This window comes from Lissotriton vulgaris, chromosome 3_2, assembly GCF_964263255.1.
Source record: "Lissotriton vulgaris chromosome 3_2, aLisVul1.2, whole genome shotgun sequence".
Lineage (NCBI taxonomy): Eukaryota > Metazoa > Chordata > Amphibia > Caudata > Salamandridae > Lissotriton > Lissotriton vulgaris.
The window spans coordinates 188,355,206-188,382,993 of NC_141690.1; the positions used below are offsets into that span (position 1 = coordinate 188,355,206).

Here is a 27,788-nt window from a genome sequence, read left to right on the forward strand (position 1 = left end):
TGTTTGCATGTTTGCAGACCTTGCCTCCGTGTTTATGGTCTTGTATTTATCAGCTGGGACATTACCTAACCTAAAAGACGAAGGCCACATTTCTAATACAAGATTGTGCAACCAACCACGCTGTGGAAGACCAAGGCTTGGCGGAATTTATGACATTTTCTGAACAGATGCCTGGCATTTCTCTTCATTTGTTAATTTTTTTAATACGAGGACTGTTTTGTTTTCAAATGGGGCAGGCGCGTCGATTATATTTTGTTTAATTATTTTAAAGTGAAACATCAAAAAGACAAACTCGTGGCTGCAGAGCTGTGACCCCAAGCCACTTCGTACAGTGCTTGCTATATTGTCGTTGTTGTGTTGACACGAGCTCCGAGCAAGCCATCTGTAGCCAGCCTCAGAGAAAGAACATATTGTTGCATGTCATGCAATGATCTAATGTAACAACAAAATGGTGCGCATGAAAGTGATCGCGACCGGAAATTGTGTGTGCGTGCCCACGCGCAAAAAGGAAATAAAAACATGAAGAGAAAGGGGGATATGGAGGCGTAAATAACGACGATGATGAAAGAAAAGAGGAGAAATAGGAGGCAGAGACGAAGAGAGCGAAAGGGAGAAAGAATGCGAGCCAGTAAGACAAATGGGGAGAGTAAACAAGCGATGCGCGCTCTGTGCTGGGGGAGGGGGAGGGGTTGGGCCATTAGCCTGTAAGAACTCGCGGCAAGATCAAAGGAAGGGTGGGAGGGACATTGGCGAGCTGGGGAACAGATGGCCGTGAAAGTTTATGGCCCAAAAGCGTGTGCCTGTGGCCACGTGAACTCGAAGAAAACCGCACGAAAAAACCTGTGGTTTCACGAGTATTTTGAGCACTTGAATTCTCGCCATTTCCCATTCCTTCGGAATGGAAAAGGCGAGACCTAAAACTAGACTACATAAAAAGGATTCCTATAATTTAATTTTTGAATTAACATCTGCAGTTAGTCAATATTTTTAGAATGTTTTATATAGACCATCTTATTATGTGAGCACTGGTACAAAACTCAGCTTTCAGTAAAACTATCCTTTATTTAAAACAAAATGTTCACAGTGTAAATTACTATAATTTCTTTGTTTAATAAAAAGCAATTGGTATCGAAGCATGATCTAGGCACAATCTCAAAATAAGTTAACCACATCTCTGTTGCTTATATGATAAGCAAGGGTGCACAAAATACTGTAGATCAGTGGTTCTTAACCTTTTGACTTATTTGGACCCCCACTGAACCATTATTGGAATCCGGAGACTCCCACTGAATAATTTTGGGAATCACGGGACCCCCACTTAATCATTAATGGAAACTGAGGATCCCCACTTAAGCATTTTCAAAGATCTGAAAACCACAAAAAATACACAAAACATACAGAAACAAACATTCATCAAACAAATGTACAAATTATTAGATATTTTATTTCATTAAGAGCAAATAACAAGCAATCAAAATTTTAATTTTTAGGACGGTTGGAGTTTTTCTAAATTCAGTTGTGGCCACTAAACGTCCATACTATATTATTTTTGATGCACTTGCACTGCTCCCACGAATCAATCTGAGGATATTCATTTAATTTTTAACTTATAATTTCAGATTTCTTCACATTTACTGAACGTTTTATAAAGTTCAATTGGACATTTTGCTTCTTTTTTTATATACACTTCATTTAACAGTTAATATTATTTAATTTTCCAAGCAGTCAGGGACCCCCCCTGAATATGCTTCACAGACCCCCAGGGTCCTGAACCACAGGTTAAGAACCACTGCTGTAGATCATCTTTCGCTGCTAAGCCTAGAGTGCCTACAATTGTCAACCTTCCTCTTTTCTTTCAGCCGCTGAACTCAGTGGTCATCAAATTAAAGCCCCTTTTGCAAGGGGATGTCGCTGGCCACGAAAATATTGAGCACATGAAGTAGGTATTCTGCCATTCGTAGCATTCGTTACACAAATAATATTGCGCGTCAAAGAATATTGTTCCAACCCAATCCCAGGTTTTTTTTCAGGACACTAAATGGTTTCGGTGCAAGCTTAAAGCCTATGTAGCTATTTGCATTACAGTAAGAGTACAGCCAGGGTGGTTAGCATTAGACGCAGGTAACTTACAGTTCTATCAGGGGAGTCGTTCTCTGCTATAAAGTCAATTATTTCGAAGGCAGTGGCGCTCCGCTGGTCATCTGTGGACGCATTGAAGTCTCACGTCTGGGAGTTGAAGTTTTCCTTCAAAAGACTGCCCCTATCATTATAGCGCTCCATTGAAATCGAAGAACTACCAGCCCCAGACAAGCAATGGCTTGGTATGTTTACCGGTCTCCATGGCAACAGGAAGCCACTCGACTCTCCGATGATGCACAAACGGTACTCTCTCGTAACAATCAACGCTGTTTAAGCACAGTAATTTAGAACAAATTCACAAACAGGTAAAAAATGCAAATATGCATTTAAACAAAAAGATGTAAATAATGTTTGTGACGTAACATTTACGCTTGCCCGTGGATATCGGATTTTATTAATACATGTTCTGTTTTTCAGTCTCAACCCCCAAGGACAGCCCAGAATAAACCGAAGGGATAGTTATGGTTGATGACGTTATACATGGTATTGGCCAGGGAGGGACTTGACAACTGTAAAGGTCAGGCAAAACGTCACTTTTACATTAGAAATATACCTGCGACAGTGATGTCTCCACCGGCCTCATCTTGATATCAGCCTACAGGCCAATGCCTATAACATTGAATAAATAAATAATATATACTTCATTTAGTATGCGTGGAAAGCGGCATCCTTTGATACCTACATTGCGTTTTCAATCCTCAGCCCATTAAACAAAGGATCAGGACAGCCCCAAGATGGTTCCTATTTTATTACACTGTACATCGCGTGGGAAAACTACCCAGCGTTAGTCCTTTGTTTGTGCCTATGCTGAGTGCACTTGACTGTGAAGTCCGTCGCCTCTTTCGCTGCGGAGTAATGTAAGCCGCCTGTAACTGCTCTGCTGCAGCGGCAGGAGTGTGGCTGTCACTGGAGTGCCGGAGATACCGCAGCGGCGCCCCCTCCCCCGCTGTCCCAGCTCGGCAGCCCCGGAGAAACCCGAGGCACTGGCAGGAGGAGGGAAATATTTCACAGCTGATTTAACTCGGGGACTGCACAGCCGAAGGGGAGAGCCCGGGCTCAGCAGGATCAGAGCCCTGTCAGCAGGAGCAGGACACAGTAGGGCATGATGAACAGGTTCAGAAAGTGGCTGTACAAACCCAAGGTAAGTGTCCTTCCTGGCCGGACTAGGGATGCCCAGTCAGCATCACGTCAGGGTCTGTTCACCCTTTGGCATTTTAAGTGGAGAGTCCGCCAAAATATGGGGAGTGATGGGGCAGACTTGTGTCATTCATCAAGGTGTGGCTGTCACCTCAGAACTGAGGCACAGACCCTCACCCTCAAACTTCACTATACCGCGATAGTCGTGATAAGCATGGGATAGGTCATCACACTTGCAGTGCCCTTCGAGCGGGGGGGCGGGGGGGGGGTTGTCTGATGATTGGGGACCTCAGACACCTACTTTATAATCCAGGTGGGTTATCGGAAACTAGCTGATGGGAACCCCGCACCCCTACACACTTCCATTAGACATTGAGCCACCACTCGGTGATGTTACCACGCACATGAAAGTGCGTGTGTTAATGACCGGGGTGCGTGCCCATGAGTCTGTGGGTGGGTATGGCAGCGCGTGCCCACCCCTCCTGGGCCATCATCACCCTTTTGGTTTTGAGTGTCGGGGGTCGGGGGGACGTTGGGACGTTCACCCCGGCTCAGAGATGCCCAAGCACGTGCCTCGCCACCTGGTTCTCTGGGCCTGAGATCACCTGCCTGAGACTGAGTCACACCAGGCTCCTTTGTTGTTGTCAGGTCGGCGAGTTTCCACCCTCCCTCCTTCCCTCGCCGCCATGCCTGGGGCTGGTGCGATCTTACAATAGAAGTTTACAGCGAGGTGAACATATCTTTCATGCCATGCTCAAGATTCTCATTTGAAAAGGATTTCCTGGCGGGCGCAAAGCCCAGAAGCGCGTCTTTTCATTTTTTTTTAACTGTACAAGGTTGATTGTGTGCCCCATGGCGAGGTTGTTGTTGCCATTTGTGGATGTTCATGGGTCTTACCTGGCGGCACGAGGGAGTGTTGGTGTTTGTAGCAGGACGCACCGGCACAGGGAGGAGCCGGCGCGGGCTCCCGCACTGTACTTGACACTTCCATGAGTTGACCGTCCCTTTATTTTCATTGAAATGTGCTGTGGGACGTGGACTCGTGTCCCAGATCCTCACGTGCTTTCCCCAAAGCACAGGTGGTGGTAGAGGTTTTTCCACTGGTGTGGTGTGCGTGAGGGTGGCAGTCATTGCACGCGTATGTGTTGTGGTTTTCGGGTGCACCTAGGAGAGGCCACCACCTGTGCGTGTTTTCAGCAGCTGTGCAGCTCCCGTCTTATGTATTTTATGACAGCAGATGGGATTGTTTCCGTACAATGTTTAATATCCCTTTGTTAGGATGATGCACACTTCTTCCGGCTGTATCAGCCAGTGGCGGAGCCAGCTTTTTCTTCCTAGTTGCCATGCAGTTTTGTGATATTCCCCGTGCATTTCCATTTTTGTTATAAACGGATATTTCGCCTGTCTGATTTTGCGTCCTATTTACGTGAGTCTACCTCACACATATATTTCAGTTACATTTTTAAGGAAAACGCGGTTATAATATTGGGCTGTGGTTGTAAACACGACCATATGCAAGCCTTTAGCAAACTACTGTACTTGTTTACTTAAATAAATCATGAGCCTCACACATTTACACAGATTGGTGCACTTAATCTATGATGCTTTGCCTTATTTAAACTTATGTGCCAAATCAAACGAAGACCATACTCGTGTGTGTGTATTATATATGTGTGTGTGTATATATATATATATATATATATATATATATATATTCTAATGAATAAACGGACCTCCTAGCAAAAGAAGAAGTGAGTCCTACTTGTGTTTTTGTGTGCGCCTCGAAGCTAGTGACAACTCTTTGTTTGAGATATATATATATATATACATATATATATATATATATATATTTTTTTTTTTAACTAAAACCTCTTTTGACATTTTCTTCTGCCTTAAATTAACTTTTCTGCTAAAGTTATGAATAATATTCAGGAAAACTGAACATAGAATCCCTGCTGTAAACTTTGAATATTGTTGTGTTCTATTCAGTAGTATTTACAACCACCAGTCACTCTCCATATCCTTTTAAAAACGTGTTAAAAAATGTGCCTGGGTATTCATTTGTAATTGCAAATATATGAACTTGTGATGTTGTTGCAAATGCAATACACCTTCAGTGCAGACGATCATCTGATGTCCAACACAACTTTAGTCCTACAATGTTGTGTGTGTGCTGTGCCAAATGTTATTTTAACCCCCACACCACCCTTATAATTCAGGACTGTAAGTTGTTATGATTGCTTTAGCACACGCTGCTTTTTCCAGGTGTGCTTTTTTTCTTTCTTTGTGGTACACAAATTTATTATAACATTGCCTTTTTGTGTCATAAGTGTCAAGCTTTCTGAAAATTTCAGGATATAGTAGCGTATTAGGCACTGAAACAATTATTGTTCGTGACTGTAAGGATTAGGAAGTTGTGGAACAAAGATTTAACAATTTTGAGCACTCTATGGTGCTTTCCTTTTGTCCACAGACAAGTGTCTGTTGGTGTGGTGGAAAGATTGCATGAATCTTAGGTGAAAGTTGTCACTCGTTGTGGTAAACTTGCCCTACCCATGTCTTCCACACTCCTCCCCACCCTACTCTGAGTTCTTTGACTTGGTTACATTTTGGCGTGTTTAGAGGTCTCCACCAGTTAGTGGCGAGTGCACTCTAGTAAAAATTGCATGCGCTTCACAAATTGCTTATACCACCACGTGGTAACTTTTAGGAGATTCTGGACCATACGTATTTATGAGGGAATCCCCAGATACACATGATAAAGAATTTGTTTAGATGAAATATAATTTAGTACTTCCAACAACTGTACTAGCCGCTTTTGCTGGGCTAATATTTGGTTTGAATGCTGTAGCCTTTGGTTTTTGCTGTACAACACACCCAAGGTTTGCACAAACAGACCAACACTCATTAAGCACCTGCTGTACTTCTTCGACACATGTACAGGCAGTTATTCTTGGTCACCAGCATTCTGAGATATTTAAGCTGACCTACAATGCTAAAATCAAAACTACAGACGCACAAATGTAAATACTTGTTGCTAAAAAGGCACGCCTGTCTAAAGTTGTTGTAGATGGCATAGATCATTTGGCATGATGATCATATGCTTAAACTAATAACTGTTATAGAGTGAGACTCAATGTGAAATAAAAAAAGCACGCTATTTGTGTTGCCATCATTCGTATCTTTTTGATGCTTACAGTTTGAGAAAACGCTGCTTATAACATATACATTGTATTGTTTAATGTATACTAAGGGCACCCCGTGGTAAGATAATGCTAAGTAATATATCTGAATAGCTATGTATACCAACATAAATTGGTTTCTTCCAATGGAAGACATTGGACATGTAGCTGCTGTTTGAAGAATGTGGTGCATTGCCAAATATGCATTCCTTAAGATTGATGCTGTTTGCTCAACCAATTGACTGCCAGCAATTCCACACGCAATAGGGGTTGACATTTATTCTTGTCTTTGAAATTATTTAGCACATGATCGCTGCATGCTGTGTTTGTAAAGTCCGATCTAGAAAGTATCTTATTGTATCCAGTGAAATAGCTCAGTGAGTAATGGGCACATTAGTAATGAATGATGTGACCTCTGGTCACAAGATTGAGTCCTGGAGAGTAGTATAGCTCTTGATCTTTGGAACGCTCTTCCACCCGATGTCCGTTCCAACCCTTCGACCTCCTCATTCAAAATACAAGTCAAAGGATTTGTCCTGAATAACCAGTTACAACAATCGTACTGAAGACAAGATAACCAACTTTTTATACCCTAGAGACCACACAGCTATCATTTGTTTGAGACACTTTCGGGATGCAACTTATGTTCTCGCTACATGTTCCTCATGTTTGCCTACGCTTTTATTGTATATCGGTTGGTTTACTTCAAATGTTCAGGATGTTTACTTGCTTATTGACTAATCGTATCCTTTTTTCTGATGTACATGTCTGATACCCATTCGGGCCATTTTCGCGCTATATAAAACTTTACAAATTAATCCTTACTAGGTGGCTAAAAGGAGTACCATTAAATTGGGTCATAATAAACCTAGTATATACAGAAATGTAAGACTTCAGAACTGTGGTACAAACCGTTCTATTGAAACACGTTTATTTTCTGCTACAGACCCCGCACACACACCATTTACCTACTCCGCTTTTCCGCCTGGCTGTGTTCACACTTACAGTTCACGCTGGGACTAAGCAGCAGCCTGGAATCATGTGCTGCACAGCTTCATTTGGTGCCTGTTCACCGGCATATTGGAAATTTTGACTTGAAGTAAAGCAGGGTGTAAAACATGTATCCGTGCTAATGGATTGAGGAGTTTAAGGATTGGGGTTGCCAAGCCTCTGCACATTGGGAAGAATGTCCTCCACCTTGGTGGCAAGCTTTCCGAAAGTGTGGATCCATGGTAACATTGCAAGAGAGAAGGGGGCAACCATGGATGGTCTTGTTTTGCCACTTACAGTATCTGCGTTTTAGTACATGCATCACTCCGTTGTCCTCCGCATTTTAAGAACTTCACTGTATTCCTCAATTTTGGGTGATCTTCCATGAAGGGGGGGTCAGAGGTAGGGGGTGTAGATAGGGCACGAAACAGGCTTGTCAGTTTTTTGCGTTATGTGCACGCAACCTCTCAGTGGCACTATATGCCTCTTGATCCAGTTGATTATCCCCATAGGCTCTTAAACGTGGTGTTCATAAAAGCTCGGAAGAACTATATGAAACTAGCGTCTGTTTCCCTCAAGGATCATCAGTTGCTTATGGACACTTGATAACTTTGGCAACTCAGCTTACTACAAAACAATCAGTAACTATGTTCATTGACGGGATTAACTTCCCAAAGGTATTAATTATTACATTTACGAACTACCAAATCACTTTTGTTGAAGTTTCAGCTTGCATGCGAACGATCCTGGAGCAGTTTCCCTGTTAGTTGCTTTACTGGCGTTTCATCCAATTCTTCATTTTTTTTGGGGTTTGTACTGATTATGTCTCCATCCATTCTTTCGGTTAAAAACGATATTTACAGAACTGTATTGGCATAATCCCTCGTACACTCCTTTAAGTGCGGTTGATCTTTTTTTCATATAATTTCCTAAATGAAATATTAGTCACTCCCATTCGTTCTGTTTGTGATCCAGGAAATTACTAACCCACCGACATGAGGTGATACAAGTAACAAGATAATATTGTAGATCCAAGGCATGGATTGCAAGCAGAATACACTCAACCTTTCCAGGAAATATATTTCTGGTTACGTACTTCTCTTTCCTATTTTTTTTCTTTTTTTTCTTTTAAGTCTTTGTAGATTTTTACCTGTGTGTGTGGTAATACCCCAAAATTAAACCTGTCTAGGCCAGTTGATTAAATATTTCCACTGTAAGCTACAGCTCCAAAGTGGAACGTGTTTAAAAAATCTGGCTGCACATTACTATCATACACCAGCGCCCTAACCTAAAACCTATATACCCAGCAGGATACATATAGCCAACGTACACAGGTGTCCTAAAGTAAAACATGTTTAGCACGTCTGTTATACATTACCAGTGCCCTAAACTAAAATCCATATGACCCAGCTGGTTACATATAGGCATCGTACACAAGTGTCCTAAAGCAAAACATGTTTAGCACATTTGGATACACATTACCTCTATACGCCAGTGCCTTAAACTAAAACCTGTTTAGTCCAGTTGGTTACCTATTGCCACTGTACATCAGTGTCCAAAGTAAAATATGTTTAGCAAACCTGGTTACTTATTGCCACGGTACACAAGTCCCCCAAACTAAAACATGATTAGACAGTGTACCAAACTGAAGCAATCCTATCTTATCCAACCTGTTACATATTTGCCACCGTAGACCAGTGCTGCACATTTAGCTCATCTATTTACTTATTGCTTTCTAGGTGTACAGACTGGACCCTCTGTCTGATAATATACCTTGCACTACTTATGGGACGAGTGTTGTAAGTTGCCACAGGTTGCTGTGCTTAGTTTTAATTATGTTTTCTAATGAAAATGCCTTTTGAAAAAGGTCCATTATGCTTCCAAATCGGGTTTTCTGTTTACTGGACATGTTTAAAGCAACAGTACCAAGAAGCCAAAGAAGTGTCTGGCACCATCCTTTACAGATGCTACCTAACATAAGAGGCATTACCTTCAGATTAAGTCATTTATTCTCATATTCTGTTACTAACAGAGCTTAACAGTAGACCTTCTCTAATATACTGTTGTATACCCGCTTTTTTGATAATTCTTGTTTTTAGTGTAAACACCTTTGACAAAATACCTCCAAGGAGCAATTGCTGTACATGGTTTACTATGTGGGATATTTCTCTTCTTTGAATTTAGTTGTTGTGAGAGTTCACCATTGCTGTTAGAATTTGATGAGCTCTTTCTTTTCTGAGTCTTTTCCTGTTTTTGGGGAGGCGGTGCGGGACTACCAAAGCCCTTTGTGAGCTGTGCTTTCTATAAGAGTTGTATACGGTATGTGTGGAGAGGTCACCCACGTGGAAGCACCGTAGCATGGATGCGTGTTGAATGCTTAGTGTAGAATGATGGAATTATGTAGGTGATGGTTAGTAAGCTACTGCTGTACAGCCCCGTTTGTCTTATGTTGTGTTATTTGCATTTTTATTGGCTTTTTTGTCATGCACATCATTGATGGTGCTGTAGGCTGTCTGCTGGTGCTAGCAGTTATTTAGTTAGTTCCTTCGCTGCCCGGAGTCTGAATTGTCCAGGAATGACACGTTCTGGGTATTGTGTTCTAGTCAAATTGGGTGTCCCTGCCATGTTTAATGAGCTGAGGATGTGTGGTTCTGATGTTGTAGATCTACCGAAGGGTCTTTATGACCTGTCGAGGCGCATTGGATGTCAGTAAGAAACCCGTTGCCCTGCTTTTAGAGAGCCTACAGGAAGATGTGGTCATTCCTTCTGCGGGCACCACTGCACTGAAATAGTTAACTTTGTGCTAACCTCTGTGGCTTGCCATAATTGTTGCTAACTGAAACGGAACCATCTATAGTAATTCCCAATGAAACGACTCTGAAAAGCATATTCCTGTCATTACTGGTTGTTTTCTTCACAGTTGAGTGGCTGCACATTTAAGCAGATTGCCTCCCCAGTGCAGCAACCTCCTAAATAGACCGTTGAATAACCAGAGCTGGAATGTGTTTAAGCCCTATTAAGAGCCATAGTCTCCTAATTTAGAATGTTGTTAAGATAACTGGGCCTTACCTCGGCTTTAGTTTCGTTTAAACAGTCTGGAAGGTATTTGTCGAGGTCTTAATTATCCTCCAGTTTGAATCTAGCAGGCTTTGTTTACAATGCTGTTCAGTTTGGAGAGATTAAAAGCATAGCTTTGAAACTAAATGTGCTCTTCAGTGGAGTGGTGGGTAACACAATTGCACAGAGGTCATTTTTATAGTCTGGTAATGTCTCTCTCCGTTGTCATCTGAGCTGTGATATCTTGCGATGAATGTGTGTGTGTCATGTACCTGTTGGAAGTGTGAATTCGCTTAGAAGGATGCCAGCTCCTAGTGAGGCGACGTATCTTCTGTCTTGAATATGCCCATGTACATTTGCACTGCCACCTTTCATGATCATTTTGTAGGACTGTGAACAGAACTTGGACCACATATGACCGGACGAGGGACCTCCGGCTAGAGGAGAGCAATGAACTGGTAACGTAAGTGGACAAGCGTAGTGGTGACCAGTATTCAAAGTGCTACAAGGAAAAGCAGCCTGTGGGGTTGTAGGTGTGTTCATGGTAAGGCAAAGCCTTGGTGCCTTGTACCAGGTGGAAAAGTGAAAACTGAGATAGTTGTGTGAGCAGCGGCTTGGTGTTCTGTGCGGGTGTAGAAAGCCAAAGAGCTCTGCATTTAGGTAAAAAGGACACTGAGCCTATTCTGCCAGAGAAGATCAGCTGTGCTGTTGATAACGCGGGAAGCAGAAAGGATACACAGAAGAAGCAGTCTGTGGCTGTTTGCTGAAAAGATGAGTTGCATGTGCAAGTAAAGAGTGGTAGGTTAACTGAGACTAACGTTTGCATTAAATGTTTCAGTGAGCATTTATGTTCTTGATTGCGCCACTGTGTCCTTGTAAAGTAACGTGGTAGGATTGTGGTTTATGGATTGACCAGTTTGCCCAATATGCTTCAAGCTGCATTTTGAAGAGATTTCACACTTTGAGCCTCACATTCGCATGCGTGTAGCTGAGGCACAGGTGTATCTCTACACTGTCCGCATCGCTGCTTCTTCTCGTGAGTGACACCAGAGTAGTGAGTGATACCAGAGTAGATGCCTTTAAAGTCTCAATGGTTACTAGACATGTTTGTGCTCAGGAAGGAGTTAAATTATTCCACTTCTTGGCACATGAGACCAGAATTTGTTGACCAACATGCCACTGTCATTTGCTTTGTCTGGCTAATTCCACTGTATCCTGTATGCAGACTGCACATGCCAGACTGAAAGGATGATGTTATTGTGGCTATCTGACTTATATTTGAGTCCAAGTCTTTTTCAGGTCCTAAAGGTATGCATTTATGGATCAATTATTTTTATTAAAGCCACAGCAAATCATTAATGTACTCAGCTAATTGATTACAACCCAGTGTGCGGCAGCCTGAGATAAAGCGGATGTATGTATCTTGTTGGACACAGCGGTGCGCCTACAACCCTGGGGCTGGCAGCGTTGACAGGCATTCTAATATAAAACCTAACAAGTAAAAATACGAAGACAACAACCCCGCCACCCCCCAAAATCCTTCCCAAAATGAAGCTAGGTGGTTTGGAATAGTAACACCGTAGGCCAGGTTATGGATAATTTAGTGAGTGCGGCGTCATCGAGGACAAGCTGAAGTCCTGCTATCTGTAGGTGTGGCCTCCGGGAGCAGGCAGAGCAGCTTATGGCAAGTTGGGCATGTAAGTGTGTTATATTCCGATGAAAAGATGTGGACAAATGCTGCCCACAGTCTGGATAAGTCTCGGGCTGTCAGTCAACTGCTAGATACAGTGTTATGAGCCCCAATGTATCCCAGTATAGGCCTAGGTAGCTGCATGACCGTTTACCTACATTTGTCCTACCATGCTCTACATAAAGGTTCTGGCGCTGACCTTTTTCTTAGTTATGTGCCAAATTAATGTTGTGTGGTTTTCTTAGAAAACTAGCCTAATTTTGTATGCATGAGGATTCTTGGCATCAGATATTAATCCCCTGCCTAGGGCATGCACAGCAGGATTGCAATCTTCTGTATAATAACTCTGTACAAAAGTCACTGCTATCCTCTTCCTTGGACGACAGGCCCACAGTTACATTACTCATCTAGGTGGTACCTTTTCGGGTATAAAAGAACCACATATTTACTGGGTAACTAGAGGAGAAGCTTCCATGCTGACATGAGACGCTGAAGTCCCTGCATGCAGAAACTCCAGCACACAGTGATCTGACATCCCTTGTGGGTTGTCCAACTCAGGATCAAGATTGGGTCCTTCGTTCTTTCCCATCAGGTAATTGGGTTGGCTCTTTCCTAGGGGATTCTTGGCTCTACACCCACATACATGCTTGGTACACTTAGGTACATTTAGATAGGGTCCGCATAGTGGGAGTAACATGATTACTGCCATGTATCTATATGCCTGCATATATGAACTGTTTTAGCACCATGGTAGAATTCTACCTTTTATTTACTCTGTTAGTGCTTGTAATCTTATATATCTGTTTCTGTCTAATGATTGGCGCAGCAAACATGTTTTATACAAGAATGACGCTGGTTCAATAAATGCTTATTGAAAACGTCCCCTTTGTTTATTCTGTGCATTTCTGTGAGACTGAGTGAGCACGAGTGACTGAGCGAAAAGTACTGTACTGTTTCCAGTATCCCTGAAGGTTCAAGGGTTGTCATGTTGGATAGTTGCCAGAAACTATTTGCTTCTTGGTAAGGTTAGGGGGCTTATAGTGGCACTGGGAACTAACTGGTCTAAAGGCTAACATATCCTGTGGGGGTGTCTGGAATCAGTCTGATCTCCAATCTCTTAGTTTATGTTGACTAAATGCGCAGATCCTATAGAGATTTGTAGGAACTACACGGCAACAGCTTCTCGGTTCTGAGTGTAAACCACAGCATATGAAGCCAGGCGGTATAGTCTAGGATCTGATCTGCACCCCATAGCGATAGTATCGCCTGATGAGCTGATCCCAAAGCTAAGGCCATCTGTCCTCCTCTCATGGAGTGAAGTGGATATGTCAAGGCGTAAGGAACCCCTAGGATGGTATAGGCTGGGAATCTCTGTATTGTCATGTTGAATGCTTTGTCTATGTTATCAAGTATGTGATCCCAGAAACTATCTAGCTTCAGGCAATGCCAAAGGAGGTGAATTAGGGTGTCAGTATCTCTTCACCCCTCCAGCATTCTTTTGAGCATTCCGGATTCCATGCCTGGAGACGGCTGGGGTCCAGTACCAATAGGATACTATCTTGTACGCCGTTTAGGTGCTAGCTAAGTTGTGTGTTTAGCTTTATAGTAAATATCTCCTGATTCTTTGGTGGTGGGATTCCTGCCCAGGTATGCCTTCCAACTGACCTGACTTGTGGATGTGTTTGGTGACTTCCCTTTACTCAGTAAGGCATAAAGCTCGGTAATGGGTGTTCATGATTCTTAAGGAGGACCCATTTTTCAAAGGGGGTCTTCCTGCATGTAGCTTTATGCCTGACTGTAACACCCAGTGGCGCACCTGGAAGTATCAAAGACAATGTGATTTCAAAGTCGATAATCCCCTTCGACACGGTCTCACACCGCACACTGACCCCCAGACTCCACAACGCAGGGATCCAGGAAAATGCCCTCAACTGGATCCGCTCCTTCCTCTCCCACCGAACACAGAGAGTCAGGCTCCTCCCCCCCCCCCCCCCTTTCTCTCTGAACCCACCGACACAATCTGCGGAGTTCCCCATGGTTCCTCTCTGAGCCCTACCCTGTTCAACATCTACATGGCCCCCATCGCCACCATCGTCAGACAGCACAGATTCAGCATTGTGTCCTACTCTGACGACACCCAACTCATCCTCTCCCTCACCAGTAACCCAGACTCAGCTTTCAGGAAGGAATGAGAAACATCGCCAGCTGGATGAAGGACAGCTGCCTCAAACTCCACTCCGAAAAGACCAAGGTTCTCATTTTCGAAACCCACCCCTCCGCATGGAGCAACTCATGGTGGCCTCCCGCCCTCGGCCCACCACCCACCCCTATGGACCACGCCCGGAACCTCAGCATAATCTTGGACTCCTCCCTCTCCATGAACCGCCAAATCAACGCTAGCTCATCCAAATGTTTCAACTGCTTCCGTACCTGCGTAAGATGTTCAAATGGATCCCCCCTGACTGCAGAAAGACAGTCACACACGCGCACTCATCACCAGCAGGCGCGACTACGGCAACGCCCTCTACGCAGGAATCAACAACTCCCTACTTTGCAAACTCCAAACCATCCAAAACGCGGTTGCCTGGCTCATCTTAGGGATACCTCGCCACGAACACATGACCCCTCACTTGCGAGAACTCCACTGGCTCCCGATTGTGAAGAGTCACCTACAAGCTACTCACGCACGCCTACAAATCTCTCAACTACATCGGACCCAAGTACCTCAACAGTAGAATGAGTTTCCACGCACCCAATAGGTTCTGTTCAGCTGACCTTGCCCTTGCAGAGATACCCCACGTCCGCCGAAGCAGATCCGGAGGGAGAGCATTCTCCTACACCGCAGCCACAGCATGGAACACTCTCCCAGTAGAAATAAGACGCTCACCAACCCTGCACTCCTTCAGACGGGCTCTCAAGACCTGGCTCTTCGACTGACCGGAGCTGCCCTACCTTTCCCCTCCGCGCCTTGAGACCCTCACCAGTGAGTAGCGCGCTTTACCAACCCCTGATTGATTGATTTGATTTATGGTGTCAAACAAGCAGCCGATATGTTTGCACCCCCCCCTCCTACCAGCGATGGAATCCCTCTTGTTGCAGCCTTGGGGTAAAGTCTGGGGGTTAGATAGTATAGGGGTCAGGGGGAGGAAAAGGGGGTCAGGCCCACCTTAGTTGCTACGGCATCCCATACTTTTAAGACTGAGCTAGTCACTGGTGAGAAATAGAGGCCCCACGCTCTGTTTGTGGAGGAGCCAGGGTTCCATCCATATGTTGGTTTCCGCTATGTCTTTGTCCATGAATCACTAGTGCTTTTCAGAACGTGGTCAGCTCCATTCCACTAGAAAGCGAAGTTGGGAGGCTGGGAAGTAGCGTACCAACATGATGATGGCCAGGCTGCCCTGCTGAGGTGGTCGGTAAAAAGATGCTTCTGGAGGCGGGTTTTTCCCCATCCAAAACGAATTTGTTAAGGTCAAGTTGCAGGGACCGCAAAGTGTGCCTTGATGGAGTCAATGAGAGGGCCTGGAAGAGAAAAAGGGTGCGTGACAGTATAGCCATTTTAATAGCCGAAGCTCTGCAGAGCCAAGAGAGGCGGAGGCGATGCCAGGTGCTTAGGTCAGTGAGTACTTGTGAAGTAAGGGCAGTTGAGTGATAAGGTTTCAGGGATCGATCACACTAGCTTATGCCCAAGAAAAGTATGAAGTCTTTTGCCCATTCAAAAGGTAATAGGGAGTGCAAGTGCACCTCATGGGGTGGGATAACTGAGCGGTTTAAAATGTGGAACCTGTGCATATTCATTTTAAAGCCAGAGACCGTACCAAAAGCCCGAATCTCCGTCACTAGGGCGGGGACGGAGGACGTCTGATTAGTAATCAATAGAATCACATAATCTGCGTACAGGCTAATGAGATGATGATGATGATCGCCCCCCCCCCCCCCCCCCCCCCCAAAGGGTATCCTAGAGATAGTGGGGTTAGTTTGTATTCACTGGGCTAGAGGCTTCTATGAAAAGAGCGAAAAGACGGTGGGAGAAGGGGACAACCCTATCTTGTTCCCCGCTGGATAGGAAAGGGCCGGGATTGAACCCCACTGATTCTTACGGGATCTCTGGAGCACAATAGATGCAGCAGAACCATTGGCAAAATTTACCACCAATACCAAATCGCTTCAGAATTTCAAACAAGTAGGGCTAGTGGACTCTATTGAACGCTTTCTCTGCGTCTTTATAAGCAGAGCTTACTTCTCGGACCTGTGAATCTTATCAATTCGTTGCAGAATATGTTTGGTGTTGTCGCCACATAGACAGGTAGGAAAGAAGCCTGCTTGGCATGACCAAGCAAAGTATAACTGGGTCAGGGTACTAGTAAAAAGTTTTGCGTCGATATTCAAGAGGGAGATAAGTTCATAGGACTCACAGAGAGCAGGGTCTTTGCCGTACTTCAAAATTAGAGATTAAGGCTTCAAGCATAGAGTTTGTAAGGGTGCCAGTGTCAGCAAAGGTGTTCTAAAGATGCACAAGTAGTGGGACCTGGTCCTTGCAAAAAACCTTGTAGAACTAGGTCATAGGCCCTGGGGATTTCATCACTTTGAGGCGAGCAATAGCTAAAATCACCTCTTCTATCCAGATGGATTTCTCCAGCTCTTCAGAGTCAAGGGCTGGGAGTTGAGCAAGTAGAATAGACTCAAGATAACTGGAGGAGTCAACATCTGGACCATCAGAAGTAGCATACAGGGTGCTATAAACGTTTTGGAATGCTGATGCTCTGTGTGTGTTGGTATGCACTTTACTGGACGCGCTGGGACGGATCAACTGAACTGATCCAGTGTAGATTTTGGCCCTAAGGTGATGCCCTAACAGCAGACCACAGCGATTGCTTCCTAGGTAGAACTTGAATTCAAACATGCATTCGCAGACTCTGCCCTGTCAAAACTAAACGGTTGAGGGAAAGGAGCGCTTTCTCCAATTTTCTCCATATTCTCGGGGTACTGATGAGTTTATGTATAGCCTCTAGTACCAAGACAGTCTGTTCGAAGCTTTTTAAAAAAAAAATTTTATTCCAGTGGGCGTTATCCGCCGCTGATATGGCTTTGAGTCCCCCCATACCCCTCCCCCGCACTACTAATTGTAGCGCCACCCAGAAAGAGACCATGGACATTTCCCCATTATCGTTGGTGTGCAAGTAATCTGCGATCACCTTGCAGAGTGAGGAAGTCTCGGACACTCAAGCTGGATGGTCTGGATTGATGAAAATCACGGTGTAGCACTAGGGACAAGGGAGCTTGGTCATATAGGGACCCGGGAAAGAGAAAGTGATCAGACACAAGGCCCTGTATAGTTGGGTTTGCCAGGAAATAATCAATGCAGGCATAAGGTTTAAGTTCTGCGAAATAAAATGTGCAATCCCTTGTGGTGAGATGTTGTTGCCGCCAGACGTCGTGAAACCCACAGTAAGACAACCAGCGAAGGCCCCTGGAGCTTATGTCGCCTCTGACCACGATAGCGAGGGCACTTGTAAGAAATGCCTCCTGGTGCTTGCTGGGTACATAAATATCGGCAATAGTGAATTGAAAAGTGCTTGCCTGGCACCTGTACAGTAGGAGACGACCCTTGAGCTCAGCTATTTTAGATAATATCTCACCTTTTTAAATTTCGTTATAATAGAATTACCAACCGCCCTGTTTCGTAGGTTTTGAAGACCAAAGCTGTTGTGTGAACCATTGTGTCTGCATTCTATGTGCATCTTTGGAGAGCAAGTGGGTCTCTTGAAGGAGGCATATGTCGCTGCCCGACTGTTCTAAGAGGGAAAGGACAGCTGTCCATTATTTTGGGGTTATGAAGACCTCAAACATTAAGGTTAGTCACCTCAAGGTCTAGGAATACAGACAGACGAGATGAGGTATGAATGGCTAGACTGCTTTGGGATGAGAGGGTATGAACCAGGGGAGCCACCTAGGGGAATGTTTATCAATGCCTGAAACCTAGTGGAGCTACTGGCAGACTTAGAGAGAGGAAGGAGCCAAACACAGTAAGAACCAGTACCCCAAAACAGGATGAACAGAACTGTAAACTGTAGAAGCCTTTATTGATGGCAAGTGACTTGTTGGGCTTGGGACAGCAGGGGTGAAATGCCAGCTCAGTACGGTGTACCAGCATGTCGTCCTCTGCCACCACAGGTCGAGAGAATAAGACCATGGCCCAGCCCAGCGCAGACTACCCAGGCATTGAGCTCAGGTAAAGCAAGACCTATGAGGCAGTTCCACTAGTTCCAGAAGTCAAGCTGGTCAGAACTGCCCGTCGCTTTTGGTTTCGCTCCTCTGGTCCAGGACCAGGGTGCTTTTCGTGCTTACCTGACTTAGACTATGATGTGGCCCGTGATTGGGACCCGGGGGTAGAGCCAGGCCGGGATAGGCATGATGAGTCCTCCTGGAGGTGGAGCATTCAGCGGGCATCTTTGAGCATTTTAATTTAGTGAAGCTTTCCCTCTCGGCAAAAGACCAGCCTGAAGGGGTGCCCCCAGCCATAGTACACCTCCTTGGAGTAGTACTAGTCTGTGATGGGTTTAAACTTCCTTTGGCACTGGAGGGTGAGAATGGAAGTATCCTGGAAAGGTTACATTTTATGGCCATAAAAATTGAACGGTTGCTTGGCACTCTCTTTCTTTAGGACGTTCTCCTTGATTACAAAATAGCGGACACAGGTTAGGATATCTGGAGGCTTTGAATTCGGGCCACTTGGTTGGCCAACTCTAAGTAGTATGTCCAGCCGTATGTCCGCATTATCCTCCCAGTCCAGGTTAGAGTGGTTCAACGCCCAAATATATTCTCGAATGTCTAAGCCCTCCAAGCCCCTGAGGAACCTGTGGAGGGGGATGTTGTTGCGGAAGGATCTATTTTAGTAGTCTAAGCCCTCCAAGCCCCTGAGGAACCTGTGGAGGGGGATGTTGTTGCGGAAGGATCTATTTTAGTAGTCTTCCACCTGGGCTCTGAGGTTGTTTGTGAAAGCAGATTATCTTTTGGCGAAGTATCTCTGCCTCTCGCGGTTTCGTTGTCTTGAAGAGAGGACAATTGTTCCCCACCAAGGACAGGTCCTGGTGCAGTTCTTGTATGTCCTGAGAGAGGTTTTTTTTGAGGTCCTGGACTGATTTGAGAGATCCAAAAAGGGAGGCTAGGAAAGCCCGGGTCACCGGGGCTTGGTCTTAGTCCGGGGCCCCATCTACATCTGACTGCAACCGGGGTTGCGATGCAGAAGTTGAGTCCTTGGTGAGGACCGGAGTAGAGCGGGTGAACATTTCCCGAACAGAGACTTGGTCATGCTTCCTTTTGCCAGCTGCCACAATTGGAACGAGTCGTAAAATGCTCTGAGTTCAAGGAGTGGCAGCGGCGTTCCGATCCCCCTCTAGAGAGCCCACCCCCCTCTCCCAGCTATCACCCCATAAAGTGTCCAGGGTCTAGGGCTTGCTGGTAGCTGTGTAGGAGCAGGATGTATATGTCGCAGTGGGGGCCCAGCGATAGAAGCGTGGGGCAAAGTAGAGGAGGAATGTTGCCAGGTTGGCGACCGTCATGCCCCCCCCTCACTGTCTAATGAAGGGCTATGAGTGGAGGGTGGCACACCTCGTTATGTCAGACCTAACACCTGAGGCACCCACCCACTGCCTGAGAATATCCATAACTTCAGTCCGTAGGGGGGCCCCATGGTGGCGGAAAGGGGAGCAAGCCCGGCAATGAGGCTAAGGAGGCCCTCCGAGACCCTCGCGGCAGCAACAAACAGACTCCCTCCTTATTGTGAGGAGAAGAATCCTCCCCCGGAGCAGGCCCACACTGGGAGGCCCAGGCCCCAAACATTACCCAGCGAAACTGGGCCCAGCCCACTGCGCTGCCTCAGCAGGTAGGAGGCACTGCGACAGACCGGGTTCTCACCCACCGAGTGTCGCCCAAAATGCAGCAAGGGGGTGGGCAGGCAAAAGAGTCCTCTGCAGGGCCAGTGATGAGTAGGAGACGCTCTGGCACCCAGCATGCCCTGTGATGTAAGGCCCCCAAGGAGTCAGACCACACTGCAGCTAGGAGCGGATAGGCAGGGGGCTGAGGGGTGGCACTGTCGAAGGAGCTCAGGGGGCCCCCATGGCAGCAACAGGTAAGCAGCAGACCACACAGGAGCAGGTAGCCCCCACCCCCGAGTATGACCCGCAATAGAAGTTCCCAGCCCCGAGATATGATCAGCAGAGTGTGTGGCCTTGGACCTCATTTCAGGATAGTAGGCCATGTGGGCCAAACAGCTCCACCACGAGCAGTCCCCTCTCAGCTGCCGATCACTTGGTGGTCCTCAGTCGGGCTGCTAGACAGTAGCATGTCCTCAAAATAGGGCCTGGTGCACACGGGGAGTAGGATCCAGTTGTGTCTGACCATTCACACCTCAGCTGGAAGTAGACTGCAGAGGCAGTCTAGGCTGCAGGTCCTAGGTGATCCCTGTTGATCTGTGCCTGGGGAGCCAACACCCAAGAGGTGTGCGGCTGGGCCTCACCGCTAGTCACTGGGTGCAACCAGCGTATGGGCACCCGAATACATTTTCATTGATCTTTTTCCATGACAGGGATGGCAACACTTAGCTAACTACTCTATGATGTGCTCTGCCTCCTGAACTAGTAGTGTGATGTGACTTAGGATAGTTTTTTTTGGCTGTACGAGAAATAGTTGTGTGGCATGAGGAATGTGCTTTAGATATTTCATGCGTTTTTCTAGCTTTGAAGCTTTGACTCTTTGTTCTGCGCAGGTCTTTCTTAATATGTTCTTTTAAGGTTTATCAGTGTGTTTTTGTGTGTCCTAGCAGGCTTGAAGTGGGGAGAAACATTAAATCCTAAATATGTTTTAAACTTTTGTGAACTGTTTCAGGCGTAGGCATGACACACAATTGAGGTCAAGATATCCTGTTGTGTGTTGGTGCACGTATGCTTTTAATTGACCGATCACTCAGTCAATCATGTAGTACTTGTATAGCCCGGCTTATCACCCTTGAGGGTATCCAGGCGCTGTGCTGTGGGTTTCAGTCACTTCAGGTTTCAGTGCTGTGGGTTTGGTCGAAGAGCCGGCTCATAAGTCCCTTCCTGAAGTCTATCAAAGATGCTCAAAGGTGGAGGGGAAGGGCATTCCAGGACATGGCAGCACGGTGGGAGAAGGAGTGTTCTCCAGTTCAGCAGCGGCAGATGTGCGGCTTCTGGGTGAGGGCGAGGTGAGCAGAGTGGAGTTTTCCGGGTGTTTGGTAGAAAGTTTAAGCAGTGGTTCATGTATTTAGGTCCTTGGTCGTGGAGAGCCTTGTAAGCGTGGGTCAGAAGCTTGAATAGACATCATTCCTGGATGGGGAGCCAGTGGAGGTCTCTCAGGTGTTTGGTGATGTGGGTCCTTTTAGGCTGGTTGAGGTTCAGTCTGGCTTCTGCGTTCTGGATCGTCTTGAGTCTTCTAATGAGTTTGCTGGTGGTGCCTGCATAAACTGAGTTGCAGTAGTCCAGACAGCTGGTGATGAGGGCATGTGTCACTGTTTTCCTGGTGCTAATAGGGAGCGACTTAGATATGAGAGATGGCCTCCTAGGGGGTTGAGTGTTGTGTGTAAGTGGTGCAATTGGTGATGTATGCCATCTCAAATGATAATAGAACACTGTGCATGGTAGTTGGCTGAGTTATGGTTCTATTTCATGTCTGTAGCAAGTTCACAACAGAGTGTATGGACGTGCTCATGTTATGGTAGATTTTGAGTGAGCGCAAACTATCAGCAAGCAATAATCCGAGGAATTCCTATCTTTATGAATGCTAACTCCATATTTGTTTTTTAATAACTGCAAATTAAATAATATTTGTAAAATGTTCACCAATTAATTAAAAAATGTCCTTTTTTTTAACAGCTGAGCTCCCCCCTCCAATGTAAAAATAAAGAAAAGGGGGCAGAGTAGGAATACCCTGACCCCCTAGCCAAGGCAATAAAGCAATGTTTTTACCTTTTTGCCACAAAATGGCCATGGAGAGGTGAATTCGTAGAAAAATGTTTTTTTTGAAGAAAAAAAAAGCACAGTCTCCCGCGCTGATTTCTCTTTCAGCCCCTTGGTGGGCCAGATGCCAGGGACATCCATTTTATTAACAAATACAGAGAGAGCGCATGCGCCCCCCCCCCCCCCGACCCTTTCCAAGTCCAGCCTGAACCCCGGGGGCCACCACCTCCCTGGGGCTCTATTTATTAATTTGGAGAGGACCGTGTGGGCCTCCCTCCTCAGGCTTTTAAAGGCCCTGGGGACCACCACCTTCCTGGGGCTTATAAAGTATAAAAGAGAGTGCCCACGCTGCCCCCCCCTCCCACCCCCAGCCCCCCTGTAATTTACCTAGGAACCGCCACCTCCCAGGGCACAAAAGTGCTTCCCCCCTCCCGTGTCGTATTTTGCTCCGGGTACCACCACTTTCCTGGGTTTGGCCAAATTGAAGCAAGTGTGTTTCCTCTCATATCCCACGTTTAAAAACTATATGAAATCCTTAATGGAGATAAATGCATCGTTGAACTATTGAAGCGCAATCTGATCTGCAGTGACTGTAACAAGTGGTTTCTTTATTTTCGTCTCCTGGTGAGAGCAAAGTCCATGGTTCTCCATTTTAAATCCCCTAGGTATGCAAATGCCCAAAACCCATAGCACCACACAGACACACACGGGCAGTCACAGACCCAAACAGCCAATCACACACCCACTCACAGACCTATTGCCCCACTCACAGACCCAGACAGACAGTCACACACCCACTCTCAAAGGTTACAGTTAGGAAATACAAGTACATTTTTTTAAAACATTAATTGATAAAAACAAAGGTTCCAGAGACATTATAGTTGGGAAATATGTTTAAAAAACTTTACAAATTCACTGAAAAACAAAGGTTACACGGATGTTATAGTTGGGTTCAGATTTCGCTTGAACGAAACCATTGAAATTCAGCAATTATAGTTACCTGAGCTAACTATAACTTTGCCCATGCAATGCACTGCTTGATACATCACTCATGACATGGTCCGTGACATCAGTGATGACATCTCAAATGACGTTACTGATATTGACACACCCACTTACAGCCCCATGCAGCCTTTCACGCACCCACTCATGACTGAGCATGCCCACTCCTCCTTGTTATTTGTAATTTCAGTCCCCTGTACCCGTAAAAGAAGCCCGATTTAGAGCACAGAATTCCTATTTAGCGAGATAGGTACACGGTTCACTGAAATTGTGTGTTTGGGCCGCCCATTCTGTTCTTCTTTACCGAGACTCCGCATGAGTTAAGGTGATATATATTTTTTTGATTAGAAAAATCTTCGCCTGTGCCATCAATCATGTGCAAACTGTCTGCTTCAACTGTCGCAGCTCTTATTGGTGGCACCTCTGGTTTGATGTCATTCATTTTGGAAATCTCTCCATATAACCCCCTTTCATTACAATACCTTCCTGCGGGTAACCACTGGCATCCGGTTTACTGGTACAGCAGTGACTGAAGTTGGTATTGTTTTACATTTTTACCTTGATCAAAAAGCTTTACGTGCTAGCAATGTATGCCAACGCTCGACTGAGTGAAACCAAGAATAATGCACTGTCTGCTAGCTGCCTTTCGGTTGTCTGCATCCCAAAACATCAAATATTTAGCTTGTGAGAGTGTTACAGATTAGAGCAGGATGCCAAGGGGCAGTTTGACCTCTAGGCACCACCTCCATTAACTGGCTGTAAATAGAGCTAGGCAGCTGATCTTTACTACCGGGACCTTGAAATACAAAGGACACTTCCTGAATCATCTGTGGTGGACCTGCAAGTCTGTCAAGGAGGCTTGCCAGCTTCCCTGAGCTGGAGATGGTCCAGTGCTCTCAGCAGTGGAGTGCATGTAATGCTGCAGCTGTGGTCACGTCCTACAGATCTGTAAATTGAGCAAATGAAATGGGAGTGAACTAATGGGGAGATTAAAACATCTTCTTCCAGTAAGTACTTTCAAACCATTGTACTCCACCTTGAAATAGATTTTTTTTAATTGAACGGTAGTCTAACAACAAATGTCATAACTTTTGACTGCTAAAAGATCTATTTTTACAGTGTCTTCTACCTAGTACGTTTTTAGACCACGTTTGCTCCAGACAGTAAAGGCGTGTTTAATTTATTAGAACTAATTATCTTAGTTTGACATCAGTTATATGCAAATGCCTCTAATAAGCCCTTCCGTTGGGGGGGCTAAAGCCTGCATTACACAACAGGACGATGACTCCTTCCCAGTTGTACATAGGGTACCACTAGACAGAGCACATTATCAATTACAGAAGAGTTTGTAGTGACAGGCATTGTCTGTTGTAGGTAGGTCGCTTGCCCTCTTTAGGGAGGACATTGTTCTTTTACTTTTAACACATTACGAAGTGTGGTGTGCCACATTTGTATAGGACCCCACTCTGTGCATTTGATGTCAGTTCCTTCCATCATCTGTGTCAAACGGCACATCGGTATAATATCAGTGGTGGAAAAACGTATGTTCTTCAAAGATCAGCAGTTGGCTGGCCTGCTTTTTGGCAGCATATGCAAGGACTACTGTGGACAATGTGTTGTAATTGAACCAGCTCTGAAGTAAATGTTATTAGATTGAACTGCATGCGATTAAACCAGGCGAAAGTGACATGGAGATCTAAAAATCAGCGTAAGGAAATGGGCTATTAGTTGTGAGGCCTGCACAAGTAATAGGTGCACAATTACCCACTCACTGGAAACCAAACACTCCATTGTAGCACTGGACTCTCTCAGGGTAGTGGTGCAGAGCAGTCCCAGGCCTACATAGGGAAGGTGGTATGGGCTATTAATCGCCATTTGATGGCACGCAATAATAACACTCAATAAATGATTGTCCAGTTTGTGCCTTTTCTTTAGAGTCGGAAAAGTACACTTGTGACAAACTACTAAATACTATGCAGTAATTTACAAATATAGATAAGACTGGTTGGAATACCTTTTGATAACGATACATTTGACCCCTAAAGGGTAATGACCCCAAAAATCACAGTAACCCACCTCTCATACAATATATAGCAAAAACCATATAGGAGGGTGCCACCTTAAATCAAATTGTACATCACTATTGCTGACTTCAGTAACCATAATCCATCTGCAAGTATTATAATTAATAAAGCATTTCTATCTTTCATGATAAATCCTTACTGCCTTGATCAGTAAGGCACGGAGAGTGGAAAAGAGTCTGCAGGTGAGTGGTCTTGGAATATTCATGAAGAGATAGAGAAATGTGGGTAGGACAATCATTTTAATGAAAGCGACCCTGCCGCCAAGCAATAGAGGGAGTTGTCGATACGTGTATGTGATGTTGGAGTGCATTGATTTCCGGATCCCAATTCAGTCTGACCTCCATCTCCATCTCTCAATGAAGCATGATTACTAGATATCTAACAGAGTCCTTGACTCAGCATATTGGATACTGCAGTGTACTCTTCAGTGTAGCACTAGTAATAGGAAATAGGTCTATCTTCTACCAAATAATTACAAGCTCAGAGTAGCGCCCGAATGGTACTACTTCTTCAATAGAAGATATAAAATTGTCTTGGGGGCCCTAACGAAAAGCAGTTTGTCATCAGTGTACATGGAGACGATCTCAAGGTGAGTCCCTGTAACACATAATTGTCTAGAAACTGGCAAGCCAGCAGGTCCATTGCTATGATAAAAAGTAACAATGTCTGGAAAAAAGAAGAAGTTTGACCCAAAGTAACAGTGATAGGGGGCATGCTTGAGTGCTTTATAAAACTCGACGAACAGCCCGTTTGAGCTGGGTGCCTTGCCTCCTGCCAGTGCCTCTGTCGCCACATGTATCTTGTTGTAGCTTGTATACAGAGATGAGATTACTAAGGAATTGTCTATGATAGTCTTCTAACCACACCACGACTCTCATCAAGACAAATCTCCATGGACCTCTTGCAAAAGTATAGAGGTGCGTGTAGTATTGTGTAAATTCCTCCTGTATACTTTTGCTATTGGTCAATGTGTCCTTGCATCTGGGTTAGTTTGCATGATATTTGTTTTAGCACCTTCCTTATTGAGGAGCCAAGAGAGTCTCGCCAGAACACCCCCCTTCTTCATACCTACTGACTACAGCATATTTCCCTAGCATATTGCCAGGTCCCTATACTGCTATAGCAGCCTAAGAAAATGAATTAATTATGCTTGTGGTGGAAGCACTTTGAGATTTTTGGCCTAAAGTATTGGTGACCTGCTTACATGGGTATAACATTTAATGCAGAAGTGGGCAATGCCTCCCAGATGGGTTGTGGTATCCAAAACTTGCTTTTTCTGTCATTGACTTCTCTGTTGAAGTTTTCCCCCTAGTAATGCACGGTCTACCATGGTCTCTTTCTGTAGACTAAAGCATCTGCAGTACATAGCTACGGATGTAGTGGTCGACATCACAACTATCACTATATTACCCTAGCCTTGAAATTGTTACATTAGTTTCCATTGTCCTGACAAGTCATGGTAAAAGCCAATTGCAACGTTCATTGTGGCCTGTATGGCAATTGCATGCCTTTTCTTTCTGCCAAATATACTCACACTGCTCCTAGGCTCAAGCTTCGTTCTTCCTCTGCCTTACTGAAGTGTTCCCTCTCCACTGAGAAGGAAAACTCATCTCTGGTCAGTCAATGGCCTTTTTGAACAATCTTCCACAACAGTTGAGGATCAATTCACCTTAAGGACGTTCGGAAGTCCACACTTTGCACGGCCTAAATATCATCCTTCTTTTGACTCCCAAACAGGTCAAACTGTCTATATGGTTGTTGGACAGCTCTGTAAGGTTGCTTTATTTGGCTAAAACTGTTACTTTAGAAAATGCCACCCGTTTGCCAGTCAGCGAAGCAAAAAGATGGATCTTCCTTTCTGTATCTTAACATCAACAAACAGCACGCAAGGAATGAGTATTAGCTATGTTTGTGATCTTATAATGATAGAGAGAAAGGTCCTCTAAGTATAATTAGCAAATAATTCAGCAAATATTATGAATACCTATATGACCGCTAGATGGGAAATGCTACTGGAGTTTTGTTCTGAAGAAGACTGCAGCATTCTTTATTTGATGCTGTGGAAATATTGACCTATTATCAATAACAGACTGACAATTTTGAGCACTTTGTATTGCATATTTGACTAGTCCTCAACAGAGAATTTCAAATCCAGTACCTCGTTTTTCATATTTGTTTCCTTTTATTGCTCGTATAGGTATACAATTTTGATTCCCTCTTTTCATTTTGGAATGTGCATACTCCCCTGGCATAAGTTCTAAATCCCTATGCAGTAGGTTAATGCTTCATGTTTCAAGTTCTAATACAGTAATACCAATGTAATCCGCACTAATGTGTGCTGAGCTACAGAATACCCTAGGTTGCCTTACCAGTTGTGTTTGGTGCTGTACAAATGTGAATAACATGATTTAACATACGGAGCCCAACAGTATTTAGTGTTGATTCTCTCTGTGGTGTGTAGGCAGTGTGTAGCACTCTCACTAGTACACATAAAATACTGTAAAGGTGTTTTTGGAGCAAATTTATAATTGGTAAT

At 44.8% G+C, this 27,788-nt stretch overlaps 1 protein-coding gene across 3 annotated transcripts in view; it reads left to right on the plus strand.

Moving 5' to 3' along the window:
• The first annotated feature begins 2,977 nt into the window (after nt 1-2,977).
• ZFYVE28 (zinc finger FYVE-type containing 28) overlaps nt 2,978-27,788 on the plus strand; it is an 826,377-nt gene continuing 801,566 nt past the window's right edge. Inside the window, exon 1 of one of the 3 annotated variants that reach the window (XM_086964197.1) lies at nt 2,978-3,280. In XM_086964197.1, the coding sequence (XP_086820323.1) occupies nt 3,242-3,280 (39 nt within the window). In that variant the 5' untranslated portion in view covers nt 2,978-3,241. The remainder of the gene's footprint in view (nt 3,281-27,788) is intronic. The other 2 variants (XM_086964196.1, XM_086964198.1) reach the window with 2 other exon arrangements.